Source organism: Hemitrygon akajei, chromosome 8, assembly GCF_048418815.1.
Source record: "Hemitrygon akajei chromosome 8, sHemAka1.3, whole genome shotgun sequence".
Classification (NCBI taxonomy): domain Eukaryota; kingdom Metazoa; phylum Chordata; class Chondrichthyes; order Myliobatiformes; family Dasyatidae; genus Hemitrygon; species Hemitrygon akajei.
This window is the reverse complement of record NC_133131.1, coordinates 84,113,617-84,127,226: the sequence shown is the minus strand read 5'-3', so window position 1 is coordinate 84,127,226 and position 13,610 is coordinate 84,113,617. Positions and strand designations below refer to the sequence as shown.

Below are 13,610 nucleotides of genomic sequence, written 5' to 3'. Positions count from 1 at the left end.
GGCTATTTTAACTACAATAAGACTAAAGAGAGATCTTGAAAAGACTTTCCCTTATCTTTCCTTACCAACTGGTCAAGCTCTTCACCAAAAGTACTGCTCTACAATTGCCTATACTAGCTAATTTAATGTCAAAAGGATACTAAAACTTATTTTTCTTCAAGGGTCTCATTCCCCTCATGTTGTACTTTGAAGCACATCATTCCAAAACAGATACCATTTTTCTTATATTAATCAAAATGTGAAGATAAAGAATTTACATTGAACTGATCTTTAAAAAATCCTTAACTAGAATACTACATTCTATTCTGGTCACCGCAATGCAGGAAGAAAGGTTCTAGAAAGATGGTACAGGAATGAGACTGGTCAATAAATTGCACCTGGGATTATTCTCCAAGGAACAAATACTATGAAGCAATTTAATAATGTCTTCTAAATCATTCAAGTCATTTCAGCTGAAAATCAACAACCAGAGGAGTAAAATGTAATGGGATTGAGAAAGAACCAGGAGCAACTTGTGGAAAAAAAAGAACTTTCACACAAATAGTCAGGATCTGGAATTGACTGTCTTAATGAGACAGAATCAAGTTTATCATCACTATCTTATAAGAAATTAAATCTGTTGTTTTGCGGCAGCAGCAGAGTGCAAAGACATAAAATACCTATAAATTACAAGATAAAATAGTGCTAAAAAGTAATGAGTTAGTGTTTATAGATTATGCAGAAATCTGACAACAAAGGGGAAGAAACTAGTTGTGGTTAACTGAGTGTGGGCCTTCCAGTTCCTGTATCTCCTCTATGATGGTAGTAATGAAAAGACAGCATGCCCCAGACAGTGAGGTAGATGAAGATTAAATCATAAATTTCAAGGAGAATGTATAAACATACACACAAGATAATAAAATGAAGTAATTCTATCACCAACCTCATCAACTCTGGGGATTTCCCCATCCACTGTCACCAAACTCTTAATTCCCTTACCCTGCACCTCCTGTTTCTACCTCCTAACCCAAGATCCACAAAGCTGACTGTTTCTGCCTGCTCCTGCCCCACTGAACTTGTGTCTGCATACCTCCTCTGTTTTACCTCCCTTGGTTCAGTCCCTTCCTACCTACACACTTCCTTGACACTTCATACACTTTTAATCTTTTCAATGACTAAGTTCCCTGGCCCTGACTGTCTCATTTTCACTGTGGATGTCCAGTCCCTGAAAACTTCTATCCCCCATCAGGAAGGCTTTAAAGCTCTCAGCTTCTTTCTAGACAACAGACCCAAAGAGTTCCCCTTCACCACCATTCTCCTCCATCTGGCAAATCTGGTCCTCACCCTTAATTTCTCCTTTGGCTCCTCCCACTTCCTTCAAACCAAAGGTGTAGCCATGGGCATTCACGTGGATTCCAGCTATGCCTGCTTTTTCACAGGTTGTGTGAAACAGTCCATGTTCTAAGCCTACACCTGTACTGCTCCCCAACTCTTCCTACACTACACCAACAACTGCATTGTGCTGCTTCCTGCACCCATGCTGTGCTTGTCAATTTCAACAACTTTGCCTCCAACTTCCACCCATGCCTTCAAATTTACTTGGTCCATTTCCATTCCCTCTCCTTACTCAATTTCTCTGCCTTCATCTCTGGAGACAGCTTATCTACTAATATCGATCATAAACCCACTCTCAGCTACCTTGACTATACCTCTTGCAACCCTGTCACTTGTAAAAATGCCATTCCCTTCTCTCAGTTCCTCTGCCTCCGCTGCTTCTGCTCTCAGGATGAAGCTTTCCATTCCAGAAAAACTGAGATGTCCTCTTTCATCAAAGGACTTCCCTTCCTCCACCATCAAACACTGCTCTCACCCACATTGTTTCCATTTCACGCACATCTGCCCTCACCCCATCCTCCCGCAGACACACCAGAGATAGGGTTTTTACTGTCCTCACTGTAACGGGGGTTTTTTTCTTTGTCTTTGTTACTGTGTATGTAATCAAAATGGCGTCTTTGTTTTGTTAAAAGTAGGAATGCTGGCGCCTGTATTAATAGTAGGAATGCTAGCGTCTTTGTTATGATAAGTGCTGGAAGCTTGTTTGGGACTGTAAACTGATTGTTGGCGGGATTTTGGGGAGTCGGGGGCGATGGAGTGAGAGAGAGAGGACGGGATGCTGGAAGCTGGGCGATGGTCCCCAGCCCAAGGTTTCGGTGATGAGAGGAGACGGAGACAGAGGAGTGTGGAGCGTCTGGTCGACCACCGTGGGAGTCCCAGGAGGCGGGTCGAGGAGTCGAGGGGATCGAATGCCAAAAATACTTCAGTAATTGAGCTCCAACGATTGTGCACGAAGTGGTTTGGACTTTGATAAGTTTGGCGCCTTTTCTTTTTTTTCTCTTATTCATATATACTGTATCGTTAGTAATCGCTTAGTTATAGTAATCTTTATAAATTGTACTCATTTAATCGCATAAGGTGTACTGTCTGTTTTTTGGGCGAGGCGGGGGACATCACACAGCATCCACACCAGCTGATTACCCAGTTTGGCGGGGCCGAAAGCTGCTCCCCCTAGACTAGAACGAGTTTGAGCGATGCCTGAGGCGACCCAGGGGTTACATTGTGGGGGTGTTCGTCCGGGATTGATTTCTGTGGAAGCTGTGTGATCGCCCTCTTTGAATTGTGTCTGTGGCGAAGAGCTAGTGTGCCTTTGTGGGTGTGCGATTGCCGGTTGTCTCTGCATGTGTGTTGGGTAGGGTGGCTGCTGTTGGTAGCCCGGGGGTCGTTGTTCGAGTTCCGACTAGCGCTGACGAAATGGTGGTGGTACCATGGGCTGACCGTACTGTTTGGAGAGTGAGGAGTGACAGGTTGGGATGTTTCAGCTATGGTGGGCTCCGCCCGGTTGTTGGAATAATGTCCAGCCCTAAAGGGGCGGAGACGTGGGCAGAACAGACCTCTCAGTTGTTGGGTGAGTGGCAGTGCTTGGCTGAGGGAAAGCGACAGGGATTGGTTGAAAGTTTGAGTAGGCGGGCTGGTAGCGTTGTTAGAACTGTCGGGCGCAATTATCTCGAAGTGACAGCTGCCAGTTCTGGGAAAGTGTGGGAAAATGCGTGTGGTTCGACTGGAAGTCAAATGCCGCAGCTGGGGGGCTTATCATATCCGTGGCAGGAGATTGGTGGGAAGTTTTTAGGGTATCCATTTTGGTTAGGAGGGCAGATAAATTGCTTGCGGAGACAGGGGGATTTGTCAAGGGGATCAGTTGTTCCGTTGATCCGAGAGGTGTCGGGAAACTTAGAGGAGGCCCAGTGGGGGAACGGCTTGGGGTCTCTGGGGGAGCACATTCCCAGCAATGTACCAAGGAACTCCCGCAAGGAACAGACCCTCTTAGTGGACGCTGTGAAATACCACCAGGGAGGGGAGTTGACTGCTGAAGACACCTCGGTGAGGCAGAGGTTGCAGCGACTGGCCCCTACAGCGTGGCAGACGTAGGCAGCGTGTGTGTGGATTATATTGGGCCGTAGAGGCGATGGCCTATCTGAGTGGTGCGAAGAGGTTTAAGGTGCTGGATCTGAGGAGTGGATGTTGCCAGATCCCGATGAGTGAGGCCGACAAGGAGAAGACGACGGTTATAAGTTCCCTAGGAGTCTTCCAGTCCGAAAAGATACCACAGGGTATCTCCGGAGCCCTTGCAACCTTCCTGCAGGGCATGTGGAAGACCATGGGGGTGTGGAGGCGTTTGGAATTTTGACCTATGTGGATGATCTCCTGGTATTTGGATTTGCCTCAGGAGAATATGAAGTGAGGTCGTTGCAGGAGCGGCTGAGAACTACAGAGTTAAAGTGTTTTCTGGACACGTGCCAGGGCTGGCGAAGGTCGCAGCTCGTGAGTGTCTGTCTCTACGGAATCAAGTTTGAAATGAAGACTGAGAGACCGGAGAGAGTGATCTGGAACCATTTGAAAGATGTACAAATTGGAGAGAACGAAGGAAGTTGTTTGACTGAGGGCCACAGCAAACTGAGAGCCTGGAGAAGGGAGTTTGCGGAGGTGAAGAAATTGCGGACAAATCTTGGAAGGGGGAAGCGGTAGCTTGAAGGGAACCTGAAGATGACCATCGACAGTTCAAATGAAGTGCAACACCTGAAGGTTGATTTGGAAGAAGTCATGAGGAGAAAAAAAGAAGCTGGAGAGAAGTGCAGTGAATACTGAACTGGAGGGTGACCAATCGTTTAACTGCTGCTTTTCAGGTCGGAGTGGAAGAAGCTGTTGGAGTAACTGCATTCCAGATTGAGATGGCCGGGATGCAGGAGTCAGAACTGCTGAGCCAGGGGCCAGAGAAGATGATAATCTCAATTGCAGGAGGCTGAAGAGACTGCAGGAGCAGTGCAGGTCACGTGTTTCCGTTTGGAGAAGATCAAACAGCAGCTACCGATCAAAGAAATGAGGAAGAATACGGATTCAAAGGCTGATGTGCTGGATGTGTGGTACATGCTACCTTTTGCTGACTTTCCCTCGATTGAAGAAGAGACCTTTGGCCCTTCTTCCACTGAGTCAGGTGTAGTGGGGAGGGTTAGCTGTGTGCAGTGTGGGGCATGAGTGAGAGGTTGAAAGAGGAGTTGGTAGTGGACCCAAGGTATCCCCAGCTGTGTCCTAGCCTAAAGGTTTAGGTGAGGGGGATACGGAGGCCTCAGAAGCGTTAGGGAACGCCCAGATAGTTGGCCTATATAGCGCCTAAGGAACAGGGCGTGAGGTTTACTGTGTGGGGAGGAGATGTCACTGCTTGTGCTTGGGTTACGGTGTGTTGGCAGGAAAGGTGACGAGTTATCAAATAGTCATGAGGACATGACTTTTATTTGGTGGGGGGAGAGTGTAACGGGGGTTTTTTTCTTTGTCTTTGTTACTGTGTATGTAATCAAAATGGCGTCTTTGTTTTGTTAAAAGTAGGAATGCTGGCGCCTGTGTTAATAGTAGGAATGCTAGCGTCTTTGTTATGATAAGTGCTGGAAGCTTGTTTGGGACTGTAAACTGATTGTTGGCGGGATTTTGGGGAGTCGGGGGCGATGGAGTGAGAGAGAGAGGACGGGATGCTGGAAGCTGGGCGACGGTCCCCAGCCCAAGGTTTCGGTGATGAGAGGAGACGGAGACAGAGGAGTGTGGAGCGTCTGGTCGACCACCGTGGGGGTCCCAGGAGGCGGGTCGAGGAGTCGAGGGGATCGAATGCCAAAAATACTTCAGTAATTGAGCTCCAACGATTGTGCACGAAGTGGTTTGGACTTTGATAAGTTTGGCGCCTTTTCTTTTTTTTCTCTTATTCATATATACTGTATCGTTAGTAATCGCTTAGTTATAGTAATCTTTATAAATTGTACTCATTTAATCGCATAAGGTGTACTGTCTGTTTTTTGGGCGAGGCGGGGACATCACACAGCATCCACACCAGCTGATTACCCAGTTTGGCGGGGCCAAAGGCTGCTCCCCCTAGACTAGAACGAGTTTGAGCGATGCCAGAGGCGACCCAGGGGTTACATCACCTATCATCCCAACAGCCCCCACTTCTAGCACATAATTCTCCGCAACTTCCGCCAGCTCCAATGGGATCCCACCACCAAACACATCTTTCCCTCCACCCCCTACTTTCTACAGGGACTGCTTGCTACATGACTCCCTTGTTCATTCATCCCTCCCCACCGATCTCCTTCCTGGTACTCATATTTGCATGCAGAACAAGTGCCACACCTGCCCCTACACCTCATTCCTCATTACTATTCAGTGCCCTAAACACTTCACTTGCAAGTCTGTTGGGATCATCTACTGTATCCGGTGATCGTGGTATGGCCCCTTGCATAGGTGAAACCCGATGTAGACTGGGAGATCGCCCCTCGCTCCATCTGCGACAAAAAGCCGGACTTCCCAGTGACCATCAATTTCAATTCTACTTCCTCTTCTCATTCCGACATCTCAGTCCATGACCTCCTCCACTGTCATGATGAGGCTAGACTCAGATTGGAGGAGCACATCTTATATTCCATCTGAGTAGCCTCCAACCTGATGGAATGAACATTAATTTCTCAGTTCCAGTAACTGCCTCCCCCCTCCTCCCCTTTACCATTCCCCATTCCTGTTCCTCTCTCTCACCTTATGTCCTGACCTGCCCATCACTTCCCTCTGGTGGTCCTCCTCCTTCCCTGGTCTTCTGTCCTCTCCCATCAGATTCCCCCTTCTCCAGCCTTTCATCTTTCACCAATCACCCAGCTCTTCACTTCACTCTCTCCTAGTTTCACCTAACACCTGCCACTCTCCCCCCTCCTTAGTCTGACTCCAATCCCTTCCTTTCCAGTCCTGAACAAGGGTCTCAGTCTAAAACATCCACTGATTACTATTGAAGCCGACTGGACTGCTGAGTTCCTACAGCATTTTGGGAGTATTGCACGAGAGAATTAAGAAGAGTCATGTTTAAAGAACTGGAGGTGAGAATTACTGGATTGCTTGAGGACAACCAGTATTCATTTTATGGACTGAATACCAACTTTGATGATGTCATGATTCTTTAACCTGGATTTCAATGGAACTTCCATTCGAGGATTGCTCATCGTAAGTATCCATCAAGTGTAGAAGTCTCAGACTCAGTTATTATAATCAATGAATGCTTCAACTTGTGTTTCACAGATGCTTCTTCGCACTCTTAATTTAATCTCATCAATATATTCCAGAAGGGGTGACAAAGGTAAGAAACAAGTTGGAATAAGTTCTGGATTGCAGACCAGATATGTGGCACAAAGTTCACATGAACGATCATTTTCTCACAGCCTTTTCACTACAGTCATAAAACAGTGGATGCAAAATATCCCTATGGAGTAGATCCATAGACACCAATGCAAAGTTCAACAGAAGGCAACTTTTAGAAAATTCTGTTGGAACTTGTTTGAAATTTGAGGCTGAGGACAGTTTTTAATAATCCAGTTCTAACCTGGAAAAAAAATACTACAAATACTTAAGATCAGAAAAAAAAACAGAAACTGTTGTTTTACTGAGCAAGTCAAGAAACAATGACAAACTCAAATGTTTTGAAATTAATAATTTTTCATTAGACTGATTTTAGGATCAGACAAAACAAGAAATTATTACAGAACATTTTACATCAATGAATTAATCTTTTCAATCCAAATTGATATCTAAGCATTAATTTGTGCTTTTCTGCACTTTAGTTTTAACCAGTTATGTGCTCTACATTGTAAGCCTACATGGATTTATCTAATAGTTTAACAACTGTCAATAAATGTTCTGATCAAAAATCATTGAACTGAAATTTTAATACAAAAGCAAAAATACTTAACAAGTCAAACCACATCTGTGGGAAGAGAGAATCAACATTTTGCATTGGAGACATTTTTTCAGAACTGGGTCATCAGTGATGTTTTCCAACCCGAAATGTTGACTTATTTTGTTAATAAGAACTCCGGGAACTAGGCCTTGCATTCTTCTTTGAACTCAAGTACACAACAAATGAAAACTTTGCCTATAGAAATTATTTATCACTATTACAACTGTAGATCACTTTAATGTTGGTTTCCCTGCACAGCAATGCAGATGTTATACCTGCACATACTATCAAATGCAGTTATTATCCAAAAGGATGTTCAATGCATTCCTAGTGATTTCCCACATTTTTAATTCAAGCATCTACCTGCTATGACACCCTGGATCCTGGCAGCAAATAAAATTATTACACTACAAGCAACTCCCTGCCAATTTCAATATCACACTCTGCATTTTATAACAGTATTTACAAAAAATACACATTATTGCAGATCAGTCAGATTAAGCTTCCAGAAGACTATTAAAAATGGAAATATGATGGATTATGGAAAGATTCCAGAATTTGGAACTGAGAAGGCAAATGCCTGTAAGACTAAAGCTGACACATACAATGCCTCAAAAAGGTATTCAGCCCCATTCACATAAATGAGCATTCCAATTCGGGATTTCGATCAATTTCACTGAGAATTGTTATTTGTGAATCACATGCTCCTCCCCACAGAGCAGCCCAAAAAACAGGGAGAATTGTAAAGCATGAAAATCTAAATTCAAAAACTGAAATGTCAGCAGTTCAAAAGTATTCATCCCTCTTCACTCAGTACATAGTTTAAGCACCTCTTGCAGCCACAATACAGCCTTTTTGGGCAAGTCACTATTAGCTTTGCACAATGTGATGGAGCAAGATTTGCCCATTTCTCTTTGCAAAATTGCTCAAATGTGCCAAATTAGTTAGGGACCGGCGGTGGCCAGCAATCTTGAGGTCTTTTCAGAGATGTTCAATCAGGTTAAGGTCAGAACTCTGACAGGGCAACTCAAGGACATCAATTTTCTTCATTTGAAGCCATTCCATGGTTGCTTTGGCACTGTGCTTGGGTTGTTGTCCTGCTGAAAGACAAATTTCCTCTCCAGATTAAGCTTTCTGGCAGAGGCTAGCAGCTTTTTATCTAGGATCTCTGTATATTTGGAAGTATTCATCCTCCCATCACAATTGACCAGATTTACAGCCCCTGCTGCTGAAAAACATCCCATAGCATAGTGCCACCACCAAACTTTACAGTACGGATGCTGTTACCTGGCCAATGCACAGTATGTGATTTACATCACATGTACTGCTTAGTGTTGATACCAAGTTCCACTTTAGTCTCATATGACCACACAACCTTCCTTCCACGTCTTTATAGTATCTCCTAAGTAATGCTCTGCGAAATCCTTGTGGTCAAGGATGTTTCTTTTTTTTAAAAAAAAAAGCAATACATGTGGCATAAATCTAATACTGTGCATCAGCCAGGTAATTCCATCCCTACTGTAAAGTATGGTGGTGGTAGCATCATGGTATGGGGATACTTTTATGCAGTAAGGACTGGAAATCTGGTCAGGATTGATGGGAAGATAAATGCTGCTAAATACAGAAAGATCTTGGATAAAAACATGCCAGCCTCAGCCTGAAAGCTTGAACTGAAGGGGAAGTTAGTCTTTCAGCAGGACAATGACCCAAACAAAACACACTGCGAGAAGAACCAAGGAGTGACTTCAAATGAAGAAAATTAATGTCCTTGAGTGGCCCAGTGTCCTGACTTTAACACGATTGAACTTCTCTGGTAAAACCTCAAGATTGCTGTCCACCACCAGACCCCAATTAACCTGACACAGCTTGAGCAATTTTGCAAGGAGGAATGGGTAAATCTTGCTCCTTCACTGTGTGCAAAGCTAATAGAGACTTATCCAAACAAACTACTGGCTGTAATAGCCAAAAGGGGTGGCTTAACAAATACTGAGGGAGTAAATACTATTGAACTGCTGACATTTCAGCTTTTGAATTTTTAGTTTTTCATACTTTACAATTTTTCTGTTTTCTTTTAGACTCTACTGTGGAAAAAAAGGAGCATATGATACACAAGTACAAATTCTCAGTTAAACTGAGTGAAATCCCTGGCTGTAATACTGATTTATGTGAACAAATGGTTGGGGTTGAATCTTTTTACAGGGCATTGTAAATAGGTGAAGGAACTCAGTGCAAGTCATGGAAGTGAGCTAACATTGGAAAGCTGTGAGGATCAGCATGCTCTTTATCAATCTTATGGCCGTAAGCAACACTGACAAAAAATACATTTATTACCAATTCCTGGAATCCCCAAATGAATCAGTTGCTAGGCAACTTCAAAGTTAAGGATTAAAACACACAGGCCTGGGATGAAACTTACAATTTACAGCCTTTGCATTATCAGTTCTGAAGAAACAAGTAAACAGCTAAATCCAGAATTATCTGAGAAACCACAGTCAGAAAAGGAAACAAAGCTTGAACAACACAGGCTATATGGTTCAAGAGAGATCATTTGGAAGGAGATTAAAGGTAGTCATTTGGGCAACAGAACAATGCAATGGACGTTACAATGAGTTGGACTAAATTGTTTGGAAAGAAAAAGTAGCATGCATGTTTTAAATGTTGAAAGTAAAAATCAATTCATAACTTAAGAAAATAGTTATTTCCAGAAGTAAGATAATGTTGATTGTTGACCTCCATACTGGAATAAAAGGGTAACCTGGCTAAGGAGAGGTAAGTAGTATTTAATGTGATTCATGTGGTTAGTATTAACTGAGCTAGCCATGCAGGATATGGCAGTCCATTCAAATTAAACAGTACATGCCAGTGTTTATGCACCACACATGGCTCTCCTCAATCTTCAGATGTGGCTGGAAAAAGAACATTCAACAATTTATAAACTTGGGCCTAAATGAACAGGCAAGAGGGAACTTGAACAAAAATAAAGAATCTTGGGCAAGTTTTTCTTTCAAAAAAAACCACTCAGGCCAGGAAGTTATTTTGAGAAAATTCCAGTAAATTGAAAGACTGATAATTAACTAAAATGGTAAGTGATGAACAGTATATTAAAACACTTTGCATAAGCTAGAAACTACTTATATTTTGAAGTATATATATAGTTTGTTCCATTTATAAGTGTCCAAGCTCACCAGTAGGCTTGGAAATCTAATTCAACATTTTCAGCATTATACAGGTTTTATGAAAACAGATGCACAACTAGGCAAAACAGCAAACTGGACTTTAAAAATTATGCTATTAAACATTTAAAGTATTAAAGAATGTAATTATTATGCAAACTAACATACAGAATATTACATTTATAGTTTATCTACTAGATGGTGCAAGATTAACATGCTTCTTAAAAAGATTTTAAAAAATATACTCACCCACCCACAAAGCACAGGATATAAAACGCAAAGTAAAATATAGCAAAAGGTCCAAAAGTGACTAGAAAAAGAACGACACCAAGGCATCCCCATCCCCATATGGAAACATCAGCCTGAAACAACAAAAAATAAACTGTAAGCAAGAATGTAGTGAAGGTGTGAACTCAAAAACCATTAGTTAAATATGTTTGATGATTTAAAAACTGAATCTGTAGGTTAAATGAGATAATGGGAAATCACAATCTAATTCACATGAAACTAATAAAAATCAAAATTTCACCAAGCACAAGTTTAACATTTCAGACAGCATTTTCTTAATAACCGACACTACATATGGAACCTACTGTAGATGAGAAAGAACAAATTCTTAACCACTTTTTTCCAATGGGTGGGAATCAATTCAACTCAACTAAATTTTTGACACTCCCAACTTGAAATGAACTTGATGCCTGGTTAGGAGCTTGCAGACAAAATATTTTTTCTAATCAACAAGTTCTGTCACCAATTCATCTGAAACATACTTGCCCTAACTGACTGAAATCCAAAACTGGCCTTCCCATATTATTTCAAAATTCCCTTGGTTATTTTTCAGGCACCTTCAATCCTTACATATACAAAAAAAATTAAGTTCCATATTGGCCTATTTTTCTCCTAAACAAAAATACATTTCTACATTATTAATTGGTAAGGGCAAGATTGATATTTTGGGTATTGAAATGTTTTGCTTTACACCGATTCGTGACCACACGTCAACTAAATTAACAGCAAATAACATATTTTTCAGCCCACAGCCACAAAAATTTATTTACTAGAATTAGAAGCACACATAAGTAAATATAGTGAGATGCTAACAGCAACAATCAGCACTGATGGCTATATGTTAAGACTTTTTAAAGTCCAAATCCCACAAGTACATTTTGAAAATTTCATAACTGGAAAAGCCAACTGTCCAATTCTAACAGGTTAAACTCTGCCCTCATATTCCAAAAACCTAACATCTTACAGTATACACACCAACAATTAAGTCTCTTACAAAGAATAGGTGAGAAATGCACTGAAACTAATGAACATTCAATACATGCACATTCACTCTGATGTTACAAGTATTTTGAATGCAAAATCAGATTAAAGCTAATGAGATCATGAATCAAGTTGCTTTCAATCAGCAATGTAAGTAGTTCCTTAACTTTTGAAATCAAGGCAGTTAAATGTTCTTCAAAGAAATTATCTACAAGAAATTTTTTTTTGTGTTAATTGGGATAACCTAACTCCATTTCAGTCTGCAGACAACTTCCCAAGGTTGAGTTGACTGAAATGCTCCAAAGTATGGCCAGTTCCCCTCTGCTGACTCAATTCTACTTCAGTTACACTCAATTCTTCCAAATCAGATGTTTAGCAAAAGGAAAAGTACTGTAGGTCCATGTTGTGCAAAGCCCTTTGTTGGATATATGTGAAATAGTTCTAATTTCAAACCTAGTCTGACCACTCCATTTTTTTCTTGTTCAATCACTGACTGCAACAGTGCCAATTCCATATCAACAAAACAAATTCAAATAGTTTTATCACCTCTTTTGCCTATTTCCACTCTGCTTTCACTTTAACTCAGTTCATTTGAGTTTGTACCAACTTTATATAAACCTCAGGATAGGGATTAATGATCACTACCCACTACAAAACCACAAATTCACAGTTTCATTGAAAATACTTCCTCTAAACCAGGGATTCCCAATCTGGCATCCTCAGTCCTCTTGCTTAATGGAATTAGTCCATTAAAAAGTTGAGAACCCCTGCTCTAAGGTCTTTGCTGTCCTAAACATTAAAAATGTTCTGAAAAAGTTTTTCACAACCACAATGGACAAGTTCAACCTCATTGGCTTATTTCCTGAACTTCTACCATTGCTCCCTCTTTTCCATCCAGAACAAGGATATGATTACCTTATTCTCATCTTCTTCAATCTTCGAATTTGCAACATATCAACTTACTCAGTTTCTAACACTTCCAACATATCATCACTTGTAATCTTGCTCTCCTCTTTCATGTCAGCATTTAATTCCCTTCACAATTGGGTGAACTGGAAACGTCAAGTACACGCCCAATCGAGGCAGCAGGATCCGGGCCCCAGGTCATACCGAAGCGACTGAACCTGATGCTTGGACGACAATTTAGGTGAGATTGAAAAGGTCAGGGTGTCAGGGCCCAAGGCAAGGGACAAGCCAGTTCAGCTCCCTGCTCTGCTCCAAACGAAGGATCTGGGAACAGGCTCTCTTGTGGACTTCAATTCAGAATGCTCTTTGCTTGTGTTTACTGTTTGCATAATTAGTTTTTTGTTCTCTGTACACAGGGTGTTTGAGGTCTTTTTTTTAAAAAATGGGTTCTTTTGGGTTTCTTTGTTTCGTGGCCGCCTGCTAGGAAACAAATCTCACGATTGTATAATGCATACATACTTTGAGAGTAAATGTACTTTGAAAGCACCAATCTATTTTTTTCATTTACAATTCCATTTAACTACAGGAATTCAACATGCACTCTTTTTGCATTCTTCCCACTTATCGTCCAGGGACCAAAAATAATCTTCCCAGGTGAAGCAGGAATTTACTTGTATTACTTTCATTCAGTGCCAGAAAACCAAAAACAGTCTGTATTTCCAGTGCAGCAAACACAGTTGGAATAACTGATTAAACCTATATTTCCTTAATTGCTGTCCAGCCCTGTTAAGAGTCTTCCTGCACAATCTAGAAACTAACTGAAAAGGGCATCTTCCTTTCATGTCTTGAGAGAACTTAAAACTATGTGGATGTACAAATTCCTGCAAGCAAGGGATCAGGTGCCTGTTCACTTGCATCTTTCCCAACACACACCCCTCCCACCTCCCCAAACAGAGCAAGTCTTATTGTCC

General features: G+C 41.7%; 1 protein-coding gene across 6 annotated transcripts in view; it reads right to left on the bottom strand.

Annotated features, from left to right (window-relative positions):
* snx13 (sorting nexin 13) overlaps nucleotides 1–13,610 on the bottom strand; it is a 180,663-nt gene that overhangs the window by 136,429 nt on the left and 30,624 nt on the right. For 4 of the 6 annotated variants that reach the window (XM_073054106.1, XM_073054107.1, XM_073054108.1 and 1 more), the window contains one exon: nucleotides 10,714–10,826. The exons of 1 other annotated variant lie outside the window; for it this stretch is intronic. In XM_073054106.1, the coding sequence (XP_072910207.1) occupies nucleotides 10,714–10,826 (113 nt within the window). Of the gene's footprint in view, nucleotides 1–10,713; nucleotides 10,827–13,610 lie in introns of those variants that run through there. One more of the 6 variants, XM_073054109.1, reaches the window with a different exon arrangement.